This window comes from Lutjanus erythropterus, chromosome 3 (genome assembly GCF_056507025.1).
Source record: "Lutjanus erythropterus isolate fLutEry1 chromosome 3, fLutEry1.hap2, whole genome shotgun sequence".
In the NCBI taxonomy this organism is placed as follows: Eukaryota; Metazoa; Chordata; class Actinopteri; order Lutjaniformes; family Lutjanidae; genus Lutjanus; species Lutjanus erythropterus.
The window spans coordinates 23,989,499-24,006,521 of NC_139319.1; the positions used below are offsets into that span (position 1 = coordinate 23,989,499).

Sequence of the window (17,023 nt, forward strand, 5' to 3'; positions counted from 1 at the left end):
AGTTCTTATCACATGATGCGTTTTTTCGTTTACTGGCACATAAACAAATATGGATACGCCAAGTGTTCAGTACTAATTTAATAAATAATTCATATAACAGTCTGTACCCTGTTTTTTTCATGATGGACAGGCGAAGACTTTGTGATGAAAAGTGGCTTTATGAAATAAAAAAAAAGAAAAAAAAAAAGAAATCCAATATAACAATATCTGTTACTATGAGAAGAAGCAGCATACAAATGGGCCGATTTATTTATTTATTTTTATCTTTTATTTATTGGTTTATTTCAGTTTCATGACTTTATTTTATATTGTCTGTATTTATTAATATGATTATTTATTTTATTATGTCTTATTTATTCAGTTAATGTTAAACCCTTTCCATCTCCATACACAAACAATACTAGGGACCATATTACAGAAACTTCCCGATTTAAGACTTAAGATAAGGAGAGTCTAAAGGGCTGTCCACCAAAAACGATAACTATAACCAGCCTACCAGTATATTGTTTTAAACACTGTTGTAACTCAAGTGGATGGTGGACTCTGGACCCAGGCTTTATAGTTGTGGTGTCGACTCCATCATCCCCGTCAGTGAGAAAGATTTTTAACATGATATAGTTTTTTATTCTTGGTGTAGACGACCCTTAAGATAGCCCTTTCCTAATTATTACAGATATTACAGGTATTATAGAAGTAAATCTTAACCTTTTTAAGGAATCCTATCTTATCTTAATTCATCTTGTTTTATCTCGGGTTAGAAAATCCTAAACACTTAATTCAACATCGTTTATCAATTTTTAATTCTGTTACTGAGCAACCAAAAATACTTTTCTCATCTCACCAAGGTAAACAACTTTGTAATGACTGTTTTTTTAATCATTGAAACATACACAAAGTGGAGCAAAAACAACAACAGTTATTTAAGCTAACTTTAAGAAAGAAGAAGAAACCCAAAGATGTGCTTTTTTTTTTTTTTTTTTACAATAATGCTAACTTGGGAGAGAAAAGACAAAAAGAGAGTGGGCTAAGATCTCTGCCATATCCACACAGTATCCATAGTGTAAAAGCAATAAAAGAGCAGCTATCTGATTTAATTAATCCATATGGCTGCTCTTTTATTGCTTCCACTTGTTGTTCATGTGTTCTACAAAAAGAAGAGATGGAGTGGGCTAACATCTTTGCCGTCTTTCTGATTTTACTAGTATCCAAGACAAGAGAGAAAGGTCATTGTGCCTTAGATTTCCATTTGATTTTCCAGTAGGATCCATCATCACTTTGTGTCTTTAATGGACAACTGTGTAGGATTTTGTGGCATGTAGCGGTGATCTTTCAGATTGTGAACACCTTACCTTTTACTCTCCTTCCAAGTATGTAGGAGAAATTAAGGTGGATGCAAAAAGGCTGTATCTAGAGCCAGTGTTTGGTTTGTCCATTCTGGGCTACTGTAGAAACATGACGGTGTATAAGAGGAAGAGGACCCACACTGTAGATATAAAGTGCTTATTGTAAGATAACAAAAAACTATTCTTATTTTTAGGTGATTATAACCCTAATGAAATCACACATATGACTATTTTATGAATATTATATTCCATTTCTGCCATATTTTACCAATAGATCATTGTAAATCTTGCTGGACCTTTAAGTCTACCTCTTGTGAGTCTCCCAATTTCATGTAGATTCAATACTAAATTGTTGGAGTATTCCTTTAAAAAAAACTATAGAAAAAATATATTGAGAAAAAAGATTATACTCACAACAAAAAGTCTTTCTGATTTCACCAGTGTGTGCAAGACAAAGTAGAAAAGAAAGTTTCTGCTTATTAAATGTAAGTGGAAAATAAACTGACAAGAAAATATTACATAAACTAAGCCCATGCTCTCACCAACCTGTGCACCGCACGTCTTAAATTAAACACAGTAACTGGAGGATGCCATGTTGTTGCCACAGGGTGTCAGTGCTCGCCTGCTGCCGTAATCAGATGAGACATTACAACTGATTCATGCAGGCTTGATCTTTTGTTTGTGCTCAGCTGAAGTCAGGAACGGTCCTCGTGGGCCCAGCAGGGGGTGCCTATTATCTGCTAACATAATTATACTGTTTGTTTGCGTATGGTGATCGTGTGCATGTGTGTATCGGTGTGTGTGTGTGTTCATGTTGTGGGCACAGGCATCCGAACTTTATGCCTTCATTAAAACTTTCGCCAAGTGTTTCTACAGCAACCAGTTTCTCTTCTACAACTCCACTTGTCATCCTCACCACATACTGCAGTCAGTGTGGCATCTTTATCTTTTTTTTCTCTCTCTCATTTTCAACCTGCTTGTGCACACTCATCACTTGTCAGTTCCTCTTTTGTTTCCCTCTGATTCCCCTGCATGTGTTTCACCCCCCTCCAACACACCCCCCTTTTTATACTGTAATCTGTACATCAACCCCTCCTCTCCTCCTCCTCCTCTCCCTCCTTCTCTTCTTCTCTCCTCTCTACACTGCTGTCTATGTGTGGGCGTTAAGCTCAGGCTGTACTTTCCATTTTGGTATTGTATTGTCAATGCATTGTTGCATCCAATCCAGTTAAGATGCTGTGGGAATACTGTATAAATCTCTCTCTCTCTGTGTCTCTCCTTCTCCCCTCCCTCCCCCATCTCTGGAAAAAGAGCCAGTTGCTAGGTAACAGTTAATTGTCAAGAAGTAGTTACATGTGTTGCAATGCATCCCGAGGTTGTTGGGTTGGTGTAAGGAGTGAACAAGTAAGCAGAAAAGAGAGAAAATAGTAAAGAGTGTTTTTTTTTTCAAGGAGCAGGAGATAAAAACTGATTAAAAGATTAGTTTCCACCGCTTCACCTTGTTCTGTGTCAGCATCCAGGACTGCAGATGTTAAAATTCTCCCACCAAAGTCTATACACACACAACAAGGCATCGGTACATTTTTCAAGCTGCAGGTTTCTTTAAATAACTCCTGTTGCTGGACAAGGCTTTCGGAGAGAGTCTGAAGAGCGAGGGGGAGTGAGTGAGATTTTTTGGGGGGCTTTGATCTCTGCTGCTCGGTGCAGTTTGCATCACTTCTTCTTTCCCTCAATATTTTATTTGCCCCCTCTCTCCCTCTCGCTCCACCGTTTATTCTCATGCCTCTTTATTTATTTTCTCTTTGGTCTGCACAAAAAACACTTGTCCAACATGGTGGGTGACATCGATCTCATGATGAGAGAGACCTGTTTATGAGAAGATGAAGAGGAAAAAACGAAAGGTGCAACGAAAGAGCAGAGGATGACACTCAGCTGCAGCCATTATCTCAGACTCCACTGATGACCTATGGGACATAATAATATGATCTGCTACATGTACGCTGTACTTTTGAATGTCAAATATAAACACAACATATGTGAAGGAAGTCATACTGCTTGCTCCCAACCTGTGGACACAACAAATGATAAAAAAAAAATACACTATACACTATTTGAACACAGGTGAGAACAGTCACACAGCAGCTATTCAGCTATTTACACCTAGCCTCCTAGTTTAGCTATAAACAGTGACTGGATTGGGGTGGATGAATGGGTTAAACATAGGACACCATGATTTGAAACCCAGTCTGGACGATTGGCATTTCAACCTGGGGTGAAACATGCCAGGTTAGACTATAAATGCACAGGTGTAAATAGCCTCATACCATGGGTACAAATACCAGTGTTGTTCTGATCACCTGAGTGCTTTTCTGCCATGCTAGGCTACAAATATAAGCAACCGGGTGTAAATGGCCACATTTATTATATTCCACCCCAAGTGCAAATAATATAATTGACTACAAACAGGTGGGTGCTTGGGCCATAAATAATCAGGTGTAAATACCACATTGGCTACTCTACTCAGGGTGAAAATAGCACTATTGGATTTGGATACCTGGGTTCTTGTCTTTGGTATGCTAGACTATAAACAACCAGGTGTAAATAGCCACATTGGCTATTCTGCCCTGGTGCAAATAGCACTGTTGGCTTTAGACCCTGAGTGCTTGCTTCTGCAATGCTACGCTATAAACAACTGTGTGCACATTGGCTATTCCACCTCAGATGCAAATAGCATTGTTGGCTACTGATACCTGGGTGCTAATAGCATATGCCTAAAAACTGCTGGAGGGGAAATAAAACGTGACAAAGTAGTTTGAGATTTCTTATTTTTTATTAATACTCAACACTTTTATTCCAAAGAGACAGAAGAATAATATTTCTCAGCACTTATTTTCACATTGACTGTGTTTAATCTCATTTTCAATATTACTAAATATTCAATCAAATTTGAAATACTCTCTTCACACAAGTAATTTCTCTCCATACAAAAAATGCGAGGGTGAACTAGATTTTTGTCATATGTACATTTTTCACAATCTGTACAGCTCAGGGATGGAATTGTTCGATCTTCTGTGGTAAAACAAAAACAGAAGATTAGCCAAACAAAAAAGAGACTACCTTGTAAAAATGCAACAGATAATCTATTGTGCTTTCTGTGTACCAATGAATGATGGTGCTTTACAATTTGCTCTTTGAGAAAACAACCATCTTAGCTGGTCTTTGACCAAATCCAAAAGAAAACCAAAACACAGCAACAAACCTTGACTTATTAAATGTGCACACTGTCTGTGTAATAATAAATGATTGCACATATCCTGGCCTGAAGTCATTACAAAAGCAATTTTGCAAGGGGACCTACGAATCAAAGATTTATCCCAAATAGATCTATTCTCTGCCGTTTTGTACAGTTTTTTATCAAAAGTCCATGAGCGTGAGGTAAAGTATTTACATACAGTTTTATAATACATGTACAATAAACAGTTATCTCTCACACACACTCTGTCTCTCCCATATGAGCACACACAGAGGTAATCAAGCGTATGTATTCAGGCACATACAATAACAGAAATAATGAAACATACTGAGATATTCAAAGGAAAAAATAAAAGAGGAAAAGTAGTTGAGATGAAGAAGGCTTCTTCAGTGACAGTGAATGTATTAACCAAGACCTCAACCTTGTTTAAAAGCATTTACACAAACTATCAAGAAAACTGATCTTTGTATAACACTAACAATAAAGAAAATGTTTTCTTTCCTAGTGAAGTTTTTTAATCAATTTAGCCATTTTTATTTAACCAAAATTTTGACTGTTAGATTGGTGTCTTCTCTTGCACAAACAAGCACACACACGCACACGCACCTACAGTACTACATGGATCATCAGTACCAATGAAATTGATAAAAGTCCAAATATTGTTTAAAAACACCCATTTTTTCTGGGCAAAAAAGTTAAGATTTAAAAACAGAAATAAAGAAAAAAGTGTATACATGCAAGTCCTTACAAACACTAGAGACCCCCTAGTATCATACATACTGACTTGTCAACCAAGAGAAGGAAAAGTCTTCTGAAGTTTTGACTGGGATGTACAACAAACTAAATACTGGATCCATTCAGTCAGATTGTGCTTAGGTTTTTTTTTTTTTCTTTTTTTTTCAGCAAAATGACTAAAAGTCATGTTAAAGTGATAATAAATAACTGGAAATGGATAACAGTTGTCTTAAATTGTAACATAATGGTAGTGAGGGCTGTAAATTATACAAAACACAATTCTTATGTTTATTTTTATGTGTTAGAGCAGAGATGACCCGTGTGTCTGATGTTGAAGGATAGGTAGGATGTTGTAGGATCAAAATGGCAACAACTCGATCACTAACAAAGGTGATGATTTTTCTTGAAGCTTCTAGGACACTGTTTACTTTCTCCTGCCTTCCTCTTTTCTTCTTTTTCTCCTCAAATATCTGCAGCTGACACAATCCACGCAGGACCTTGGACTTGAGGGCAAATTCTTTCCTTCATCAGAATCTCAGCATGTGAAACAGATTATTGTCCAGTGGAAGGAGAAACCAAGGTTATAGTACATGCAGAAATGATTTTTTATCTTCCGTTTAAAGAGTTTGAGCATGAACATGAAGGGAGAAAATGGTGGCTCAGTTAACACTGGGGTACACAAATATTGTCCAGGTTCTCTTGACTGTAAGAAAATTGTTTAAAGGAATAGTTCAACATTCTGGGAAATACACTTCTTGCAGAGATCAATAGCATTAAGACTGAAAACATGGGGAAACAGCTAGCCTGTCCAAAGGTAAAATCTGCTTACCGGCACCTCTAAAGCTCACTGATTAGCATGTCATGTTTGTTTAATCTGTACATCAACTGTAAAACTAAAAAATGAGAAGTTTTTGGTTTTCATATAGATTAAACATACAATATAACATTAAATTAACATGTTAATTAGCAGGCTTTAGAGGTGCTGATAGTCAGATTGTGCTACCAGCTACTAGCTGCTTCCTCATTTGCAGTTTTCGTGCTAAGCTCAGCTAACTGGCTCTTCACTGTAGCTTCAAATTAGGGATGCCAGTTTTGGTTAATTTTGCTTTTGATAGCCTAACACTCATTTACCACTTATTTTTAAGAAAAAACACAAAATAACATGAAATACAACAGGCACCCATTGTCTCATAGTCCCCACTGCAATAGACAGTTTCTCTGCATGGTTGTCAGACAACCTCCGGTGCACTACTACATGTGCGTGGTGTCCACAGGTCTCCATGCACGCATCCATTTAGGATTATGAGGAACACACTGGACTGCATCTCTCAGTCAGCACTGATGAAGCGAAACGTAGTTGTGATGTAGCTTTCATTTGTGAGAGCTGTCCAGCCATCGCCCTGGCTAACATTGCTTTTAGCTCATTGTTCTTCTCCTCAAAGTGTTTTTAAATGCATTTAGTCACAGTAGGTATTGACGACATAACTCAGGCTTGAGGTACCAAACTAACATAAGCTCTCTGAATCCCTCGACTGCACTGACTGAAAGCATAACAATGTCATAATGCTGGAGCTCATCACCCACCTCCTGTTAACATGAGTAGTGACCAGCAGTAATCTTTGGCTGTGAGCCATCCGTGGACATGGCAGCCAGGTGCTTTCTCTTAATGCACAACACTGTGTTAGTACTGCAACTAAACTGAAGAGTAGCATCACACAATTAAAATTTATTTCTGAATGAAATGTACCCACACCAAACTTCATTTTTTGTTAGCTATCAAAGCCATTAGTGGAGTGTGTGGGTGCAAATTAACCTATATATAGCCACGCATAACTGGGCAAAATTATTGTTGGTGGCTAACAGATTAAAGGCTCTATTGTAGTTCTGAATGGAGACATACATGGACAGCTGCAGACCCCAGGGATGCCTATTAGCTTTGCTTGGAAGATGCGCTCCACATTTGCACAGTAGATCGGCAACTGTAGGGGCCACGCGGTCACAACTAGTGACGAGTTCACCGATGTCCGCACAGACCCTTTGCTTACATTCTTTAATGATGAAATTTATCTCACACAGACTCTAGGGAACCCTTTTTTTATAATAGCATGCCTGCTTAACGCTTACCCGTTCACATCCCTACTTCAGATGTATACTGACATTAGAGTGGCATCAGCCTTCACATCTAACTCTTTGTAAGAAAGCACATTAGTGTATTACTCAAAATGTCAAACTTTTCCTTTAAATCACAGGGGAATAATATTCAGAAGCTGTCTAGTGCATACAGTTTGTCTGTACTATTAACCCCATTTCTCAGCTAAAAACGCTTAATGAAATCAAATGACATGTTGCACAGGTGAGAGTTAAGTAAGTTGTGAATAAATGAGTCTAAAACATGTGATTATTTGCGACTGTGCACTAGGTGAGTTTACTGTGGTGCTGTACACCAGCAGGGTGATGATGTTCAACACTTGTACTCCTCCCATCATTTAAATGTGACCATCTAATACAGCAGGCAGGGCTTATAGCCATAATCATGAAATAATTAACGTGCCGGGCCGCTCATCCTGGAAATGGAGGCCTCATTCTGAGAGTCCATTATATCCCTGTCCTGAACAGCAAAATCATCACAAGCAATTGAGTCAGAGCCAATGAGACGCAACAAGTGCAACAAGTGCAACAAGTAGACAATAAATGCGGTTTCCATGTATTTAATGGATAGTTGGTTCCTGGGGTCATCTGTTATGGAAAAATGAAGAGTGGGAGGTGAGGAGTGATGAGGCTTGTTGAGCTTCTTAGTAAATGATTTAAAGGAAATTGAGTTGCTATTGGGTTAATTGAGGAATTAATTGTACAAGAAGAAGCTTCTGAATTCTTTTTTTCTGAATTGTATTTCCTCACATACAGTGGCACTAATCTGACTTGTGTGGGGAACAGGAATGTTTATCATCATGGCACTGTGGTTTTAACCCTTGTAGTCCTGCTGTTGTTTGCTTTTATTGTTGGGGATCTACATATGTAGGAATTTAAGCTTCCTCTACTGCAGCAATTTCTATGTTATGCTATGTATTATCTGTTAAATGTCTAAAATACTATTATGGTCATGGAATGCTCATATTTTTTAGGTGTGTTCAACTCTAAAATTAATTAATTAATTGTTTGCAGGTGGATCTGTCTACCAACAAAACAGATCTTATGTGTAGAAAATCAGTATTAATCCTTTAAGGCACATCCAGCTCAAAATGCAAGACCCATTTGGTACTGCCAAGCAGAAAAACGAGAGGAAAGGGCAAATCAGTATGATGATGTTGCTTCTGCAGCTGAAAAAAAGACCTTCTTTGCAAATTTATAAGTACATAAAATGTACTCAGCGAGTCATGCCTTTCACGTACACTTCACAGCACTCAAAAGTAAGAAAAGTATAAAAAAAAAATCAAACATGAAGAATTAATAGCAAAGAAGAGTCCAAATTACAGGAACCCCAGAAAAAGATCCCTACTGACAACTGGTCAACCAGTCTCCTGTAATGTTGGTAAGCTAAGAAAGAATTAACATCATACAAATATGTAACATGAACTATTTAAATAAATAAAAATTAAAAACAATCCAAACCGATCATCATTAAACACTGGAATAATAATATTCAATAATATTATCAACATTATCAATACAGTTATTATTAGTTTACCCTGTTACTTCAACAGAAGTGTTGATTTCTCATTCATGATTGTATTTCCGTTGCTAAACAAAATGTTAGTTTTGGTGTTAAAGAACTGCAGGAGGGAGGGAAAGACAATGACCATGTGAAGACAGCAGAGACTGGAGATTTTATTTCACTTTTTTCCCCTCCCTCCCTCCCTCCCACCATCCCTCGCTCCCTATCTTTCTCTGAGCGTCGGAGCAGCACCAGAATCCTCTCTTCTCATTATAAACTTGTCTCCCGCCGGACTTCACCACAGCTTAGCCTGCAGTGGCCTCTGTGCATCGTCCAAATTCTTTCCATTTAGTGGAGTGAGAACAACACACACAGTATCGTGTCTGCTCACTCTCTTCACGCAGAGAGGTCATCAGCCTGTGCTGGTTCTCTTTTTTTCTCCTCTGTATGTTTCTCTTCATCCCCCTTTGTCTCTTCTTCACCCACTTCTTCATCCTCTGTCTCTCTCTCTGTCTTCCTCTGTCTTCACCCTCAGACGTCTGACTCAATGCTGGAGAGCTTTTCATAAACGTGTCCATTGCTGGCACCGTTGAAGGGTCTCTGTCCCTGCCCCAAACCTAACGTGTCCCTGCCCCCGGGCAGTAGCTTGTTGGCCCCGTGGTGGTTCCCCATGGGCCCTCCCACCCCGCCCAGACACATTTCGCTGGGGAACCTGGGGGCCACATTGGACATCACCCCAGCTGTGGCGGACGCGGGCAAATAGGAAGTCGCTCCCATGGAGCCGCGGAAGTCCCCTCCTCCTCGGCTGTTGTTGAGAAGTTGCTGCTGCTGCTGCTGTTGCTGCGTCTGTGGCTTTTTGATGTAGTACGGTTTGGCACCGTGTAAAAGACACTGGTCATCGCCGAAGGTTGGGATGAAGGGGTTCTGGTTCACCTTATCTGGGTAGAGAGATTTAGACAAGGAGTAAGTCCCGGCCCCTCTGCTACCACCACCACCACCACCACCACAGCCCCCACCTCCCATCATAGCTCTATCTCTGTCCCTCAGGTCTCTCCCCTCCACCGACCGCTGATGCAACCCACCTTCGCCTCCACGGAACAAACTGAAGGAAGAGCCTCCCTTCGCCCTATCTCCTCCTATTCCTCCGAACATGGACTCTCTGTCGCCTGAATACCTCTCAAACATGTGAGCATATGGGCTGGGGCCCTCCATGAAGCGGTCTTTGTCTTTCAAGCTCACACTGCGGGGTTGGCCAAACTGACCCCCTACACCAACCCCTCCCATGCGGCCTGCCCCCTCCCTCTGCAGGTCCACAAATGTGTCATAAGAGTGCTGCCTGCGTAACACCCTCCCACCTGGCCCTAGTTTCCTGCGCTGTGCCTGAGTTTGTGTTTGGCTGGCTGCTACGCTACTCTTCCCTGCAGCAAACACCATGTTATTATCCTCACTGATGTTGTAAAGGTTGCTCGGCTGGATCTTACAGGAGTCGCACCGCTTGCAGCTAGCAGAGCTGGGGCGACTGGTGGTACCCCCCCCAACCCCGCTAGTTGGGCACGTGCTGCCTCCTCCTACGCCTCCACTGTGGTGGCACACACTATGGCAGTTACGACACTCCCAGTCTCCCCCTGCTATGCCCCCACCTCCTATCCCAGACACTCCCTTCTCCCAGCAGGTGTGGGCCTGCTGTCCTGCTGACACTGAGCCCAGCCCACCTTTACACTCTGGCTTCTTGCCTTTACCTTTGAGGAAGTCTTCCACAGGGACTAAGCTTTGACAGATACCGCCACCGCTACCACCGCCCACACCACTTCCTCCACTTCCACCCTCTTGCTCCCACTTGGCCTTGCCCTCCTTGGAGCGGAACTGGTCCGCATAGAAATCCCTCAGGTTCTCTTTGTCTTTGCGGAACAAGTAAGGTGAAGAATTACCCCCTCCACCTCCCCTCTTCCGCTCCAGGGGAGGTGAGACCGTGCGGTGTGCCTGGGGCCCGTGTGGGAAGTGGTGGTGGACGGTGTGGTGGTGGGGTCTCCTCCTCAAGCCGCTCAGCTCTATCTCGTCCTGCTCCCGTCTGCACTTGGCCGAGGCTGGCCTCTTTTTCAGGCTGTCCCTGTACTGCTTACGCCGCTTGTTGTTGCCCTCCAGGTTGCCGTAGGTGACGGTGTGCGTGGAGATATCCGAAACATCAGAGCGGATGTTCCCATCGTCACCCCCTGAGCCTGCCCCGCCCCCACCACAGTACCTGTCGTGACCCCCGATGAGCCCCGTGCTGGATGCACCTCCTTTGAAAGAAAACCTCCCGTACACATTGCTGCCCTTGAACCCACCCTGGTTGGAATCCGCAGGGGTGTGGCCGGCGATCAGGTCAAATTTATTGGTATTCCTGTGAGTCATAGAGGGGCGGGGCTGGGTGGTGAAGATGGGTGCTACCCCTCCCCCTAAACTGTCGCAATCGAACATGCCCCCCTCCAACGAGCTAGTGCTGCCTAAGCTACGCGGCCTATTAGGCGGGGGGCCGGACATACCCAGAGCCGAGGCCGGGTGGTGGTGCAGGTAATGGTCCTGGTACAGGTTGCTGTCCTTCAGGGGCAAGTTTCCAAAAGTCCTCTCCACCTCGCTGATGTAGTCACTGAACATGTTGTCCTCTGGCAGGTAGGGCGGTGCTGACTTACAGTCTACAGGGTGACCCACCAGGCTGCGCCGGTGCTCCTGAATGTCATAGATAGCCGACTCACGACCGCTGTGGCTATACTCCAGAGCAGCGTGAGGAGAGCCGTTAATGCCCGGGACGGCTGTCATGTCCTTGGCGGTGCGGAGCAACCGCAGGATGTTGGAGTGGGTGTTGTTCATGTTCTTCTTCATGGTGGCCGAGGGTGAGTCTATGGTTGACTTGTTTTCCTCGATTTGTACCCCATGGATGCAGCTGTAGATGCCCTGGAGTGTGAAAATTACAAGAAAAGGGAGGTAGAGAGAGAACGAGAGGGTGAGACAGGCCATGAGAGGAAGAAGGAACAAGAGTCAGAGTGGTGAGTTTTGAAGTGAGAAGAAGACAACAGTAAAATGTGAAGCAGGAATCAAGAAGCAAAGGGGAATAAATATTACTGTTTTACATCAAAATTAGTGTGTATACGTGTTTTTTGTTAAGGCGGCTAAACCTGCAAATAGTAGGAGATTGGCCCTTTTTCCATTGCTGGTAGACCTGTTTTCCTTTGGATTTTTGTGCACTGAAAAGCTGAGACTCAGCCCATGTGTTCGCAGGAGAGCAAAGAAAAAATACATTTTTAAAAGTGTCTGTGTGTTACGCTCACAGCGGTTTTGTAGCTTCTAACTAAGTTACTGAGTTATCTAACTTAGTTTCTCTCCTGCGTTGCTGTTTATACTTTTAGGTATCCGCTTTATTGTACCGTTTCATGTTCACTTCCAGCTGATAAGAGTTGTATTAAGTAACTGCCGATAAAAAATCCAACAATTCCTGATTTTGCTGCTTGTAGGACTTTTATTACGAAGAATTTATAGAAAATAACATGTTTATCCACCGTTCAGATGTTTGAATAAAAATGAGCGTCCATCAGTAAGGCACACACCCTCTCGTGGGTCAAAACTGAACAGAATGTGTATGAAAAATGTTTTGGGAAGTTACTGACGCAGACGTCAAACCCTCATTGCCTAAGCCAAAAAATTAGCCACCTGGGTGTCATGTTAATGTCACTGCTGACTGGAGCTGGAGACGACAAATAGTGACGTGACTACTGCAGAGTAATTTGACCCTGGGACTGAATGTTGATTGTATCCTTTACCACTGAAGAAGAAGCCAGATGTTAGTGGGTGTTAGTGTGTATCTGTTCAGTGTAAAAGGGGCTTCAAGCGGCAGACACAAACAGACAGACAGACCAACAGAGAGAGAGGCATACAGAGACAGACAGAGGCAGAGAGAGGTTAATGCATTGCCATGTTCCCTCTGACCACCCTCTTGTTTACACACTATTAAACAGTAATAGGGGCCGAGTTCATAAATGGCTTTTCTCAGGGGAATGGCATGGACCCTCACAGCGCACAGCTCAGCACTCAGCACCTCAGACAGAGACGACTGCGCGAGAGGGGAATGAGCAGATCAAAGAGGTGATTGATATCACCAGGGGTGCAGTAAGCTCATGGTTTTGACCACCAATCAATGGATTTAATCAATGTCATTTAAATTCAGCTGACACTGGTGCCACTGGCTTTCTAATTCTTTTTCCTTTCATGAAAAAAAAAACATTGTCAAGGAAATGAATCACTTTATAAAAGTTTGACTCACTGTCGTGATATCTGGGACACCTGCATTAAAGGAGCAATATGTAGCAATTACATGCCCAAAAATGAGTACTGCAGTTCAAATAGTGAATTGGAGCCATACAATGTATATTAAGTATTTTGAAATCCTATTTAATTTTTGATCTATGGCTGAAGCAAATTTTTCCCCAGGGCCTCCTCCCCAGACCCGAGGGAACTCAGGCAGGCTGCAGGAGCCCCCTGTCTCGACTGCAAGTGAGTCAGACGTGTTTTTCACTCGCATGTCTCACGCTCTGTCTGTGTGTGTGTGGTGTCACAGTCTAATGGGCATAAAGAGCATTAAAGCACCTGAAGCATTTGACTTCAAGTCTATTTTTTGACAATACACAGTCCACATTTTGTAAACTAGGCAGAGCAGAGTCTGCTCCACAGCCCGAGATCAGCTCACTCTGCTCCAGTTAATCCCACAGACTCTCCCTTCACTTTTTCTGTTTTGTTTTCATGGGCAAACTGTACATTTACTGTCCCTGGACAATGTCGCTGCTGAACTTTAATCCTGTCTGGTTTAAGCACAGCCACCAATGCTCTTTTCCCCGCCTCTTCTCTTTTTCTCCCACTGCTCTCAAAATACACACTGGAGTTGGACTTCAGTGGCTGCCTGCCCGACTCCATTAACATGCGGACACATTTAACCCTTATAAATATCTTCTTCTGCTAACAGATTATTGCTCAAATCAGACCATAACTCATTTGGCAAACAGGTAGTAATTTGAAGTCTAATTAATGTGAAACAGGCAGTCTAAAATAGTTATTCCAGTCCACAATAAAAAAATTCAAAAGATACTGCAGCTGCCGTTCTCAGAAAGCAAGTATTTTAATTTAGCATGTTTCTTTAATCTCTGCCAGCATATCATGATATTTTTAATATTAATTACAGGAAATATACAGATTACACATTTCTCCTTTAACAATCCTCTATTTAAAATGTCATTATCCATCAGTACATGTGTGTTTGTTTTGGTCTGTCAGTTTTCAAGCGGGGGGAAGGCCTTTTGCGACTGAAGTCAAGCAAGCGTGTGCAAATGGGGGTTGAGGGAATCTGTGGTCGAGGCGACAGCCAAATCTGAAAGGTCGAGGACACACTACCCACCAGCCAGCTCACGGGCCAGCATTCCTCAAAGGCGTCAACTTGTCAGAAACAGTTTCTGTCTGTCTCTTAGTCACTTTCGCTGTCGCTGAGCTACATTCATGAATCTGAATCGTCAACCCCTCCTTTCCTTTTATGCCTCCATTCTCTCTTTGTGTCTGTTTTATCTCCGTTTCCGGGTGCTCGGGTGAGCGGCAGCCGCTCCAATGGGATTGTCGGCCTTTATCTCTCGACATCTATAGCTACTACAGCTGCTGTGAAAGGTAATAGAACAGAGGTTACAGGCACAACGGTGTGTCTGTTCCTTTCTGCTCTACCTTTTGTCCTGCTGCTGGTTTTATTCTTTATCATGACCCTCCCTCACTGATCTCTTTTTCTTCTTCTGTATTTTATTAGCCCTTTTGTAGTCTCATCACTTGTCCATCCTCACACTTTCCAGTAACTGTATATGAACTGCAATTTCCTTGAATGCTGCACTGTCTTTGATTCTTCCTCGCATTGCAACTTGAGTGTTAAACCAGGCATGGAAATGTCTAAAGATATCCGGCTGCTGAACCACTCTAGAGTAACAGGAGCCACTCTTGAAACGTGTGTGCACTTAAAATGGACGTAATTCAACAAGTAAAATCTGTTTCAAGCACTTTAGAGCTTAGAGTGAATCTTAAAGCAGCCATGCAAAAACCGGTGCTTATGTTTTGCATAAAAATATTAGTTTCAGACGTTACAGAGACAGGGAGAAACTGCTGCCAATTCAACAAAAGAGAAGTGTTCCTGTCTGTGTTGTCAAGCGCTCAAGGCCAGATCTGTTTAAAGTTCTTTCAGGTTCGTCTGAGTAGGTGTAAACCAAATTACATTACAATTAGAAACACCTTCTGCTTTGACACCAAATACATAAACACTGGTGTACTTTTCTCAAGCAAATAATAACTGAGACTGTTTGCAACAACACAACCCCCTGATCCCTTTGTTAAAAGGCAACATTACGCAAAAGAATTACACCTCAAGTGATTATTTATATGGAGCTAAAGAACCTGCATCAGTAACACCGAGACACCTTGTTAAGTGACCCATTTGAACAGAGTCGTAACCACGCTGACACGAGCTCCCCGACATCCACAAACACACCTTCAGGTCACCGGCTGAGAATGCGCTGCATAGTAAGAAGCTTTTATTTCAGCAACATTAAGATGATTAACTGCACGCCTTCTCAAAGACTGTGGCTTTGTTTGTTAACCCTGTCAGGGACTGATGCTGGTTGAACTCGCTATCAATCAACATATCGATAGCTGGCAACCTAAGTGACGTGCACAACAAAGCTTTTTTTTTGTCATCGTCTTTATAGGGTGAAGAGGCTACAAAGATTTCACTAAGTGTTTCATTATTTATTGGTTGTGACACTTGACTAAAGTATCCACCTTCTAAGTTTTCACTCTTGATCTATATGAAGTCAGAACGGTTTGTGACAAAGTTTCACTTGTCTTTGAGTATAACATGAGAAGCCAGTATGCTGAAACCAAATTCTTGTTGGATGGTCAAACAGTGTCTGAAATCCCCCTGAGCCCACTGCTGTGAAATACACAAATCAAAGGTCCAACCCGCTGTGTGCAGCAATTGACCCGGTGTGAGGTGGTGATTAAGTTGGGAGAACAGGGTTACGTTGGGGACACACAAGAGGCAAAAGTGCTGTAAAGCGCTTCCCCTTGTCATTTGGTGCCCATGTTAGTCAGCTGTGCTGTACACACCAAACGTGCCACAGTACTCGGCAGTCGGCTTGCGAAGTGCACAGGTTTAGTTTCTGTGTCTGCTCTATTTTTGATGTGCTCTACCATCGAATCGGACATGAAAACAAACTGATAATGTACTACAAACATTATAAATGGTGTATTATAAATGATATAAATTATCTGATTCGGATAAATGATGCAATATGCATTCTGTGATTTCTCTGCCCCTCTGCTCTCCTGGAGTTTCTATTCCCCCAGTTTTTTCCTATTTCCCATATTTCACATGATGAAATATTAAAATCTGCCATTATCTTTATTAGCAACTGTATCACTACTCTGTGTGGTGTGTTTTTTTAAATTACATAGTCATTACATATTCCTCAGTTGTGTCTAAACAGAGGTGAGCAGAGCAGACATGCAGGAAAAACACAAGATCATCAGAGAAGGCGATGCTCTGCCTTTTATCTAAAAACACATAAAAACTTTTTAAATTCATGCAGTCATAATAAACATCAGCTCTACGTGTGAGCAGGACAGAGTAAAGCGACAGAATTGACTTGCTCCAGATTTGGCATGTTACAGCGCTTCGCAGCACTTCTGCATCCCGTGCCCTCGGTGTTACGCTTCTTTTTGTGCGTAAAGAGATGCGCAACACAATGACTGCCTTTGAGGAGGACTGCCTGAAGATGTGAGCTGTTATCCCAAAATTGAAATGATTATTGCGCCATGCCCCTCTACAGTCATTCTGCCATTTCATCCACCTATACTCAATTATACAGACTTGTGCTGTTATCTGTTGTTAGAAGCTGTAGCTGCGGTGAGTTACACCAAAACCCTCTCACATTTCACTGGTTTGTAAGATTACTGTTCTGTATAGAGCTTTTCATACTTGACCCTTTC

At 42.0% G+C, this 17,023-nt stretch overlaps 1 protein-coding gene across 2 annotated transcripts in view; it reads right to left on the minus strand.

Moving 5' to 3' along the window:
- Window positions 1-8,637: 8,637 nt before the first annotated feature.
- grin2bb (glutamate receptor, ionotropic, N-methyl D-aspartate 2B, genome duplicate b) overlaps window positions 8,638-17,023 on the minus strand; it is a 133,901-nt gene continuing 125,515 nt past the window's right edge. The window contains exons 15-16 of one of the 2 annotated variants that reach the window (XM_084715511.1): window positions 10,912-11,914; window positions 8,638-9,921 (exon numbers count right to left, since the gene is read on the minus strand). In XM_084715511.1, coding sequence (XP_084571637.1) covers window positions 9,515-9,921; window positions 10,912-11,914 — 1,410 coding nt within the window. In that variant the 3' untranslated portion in view covers window positions 8,638-9,514. Of the gene's footprint in view, window positions 11,915-17,023 lie in introns of both variants that reach the window. The other variant, XM_084715510.1, reaches the window with a different exon arrangement.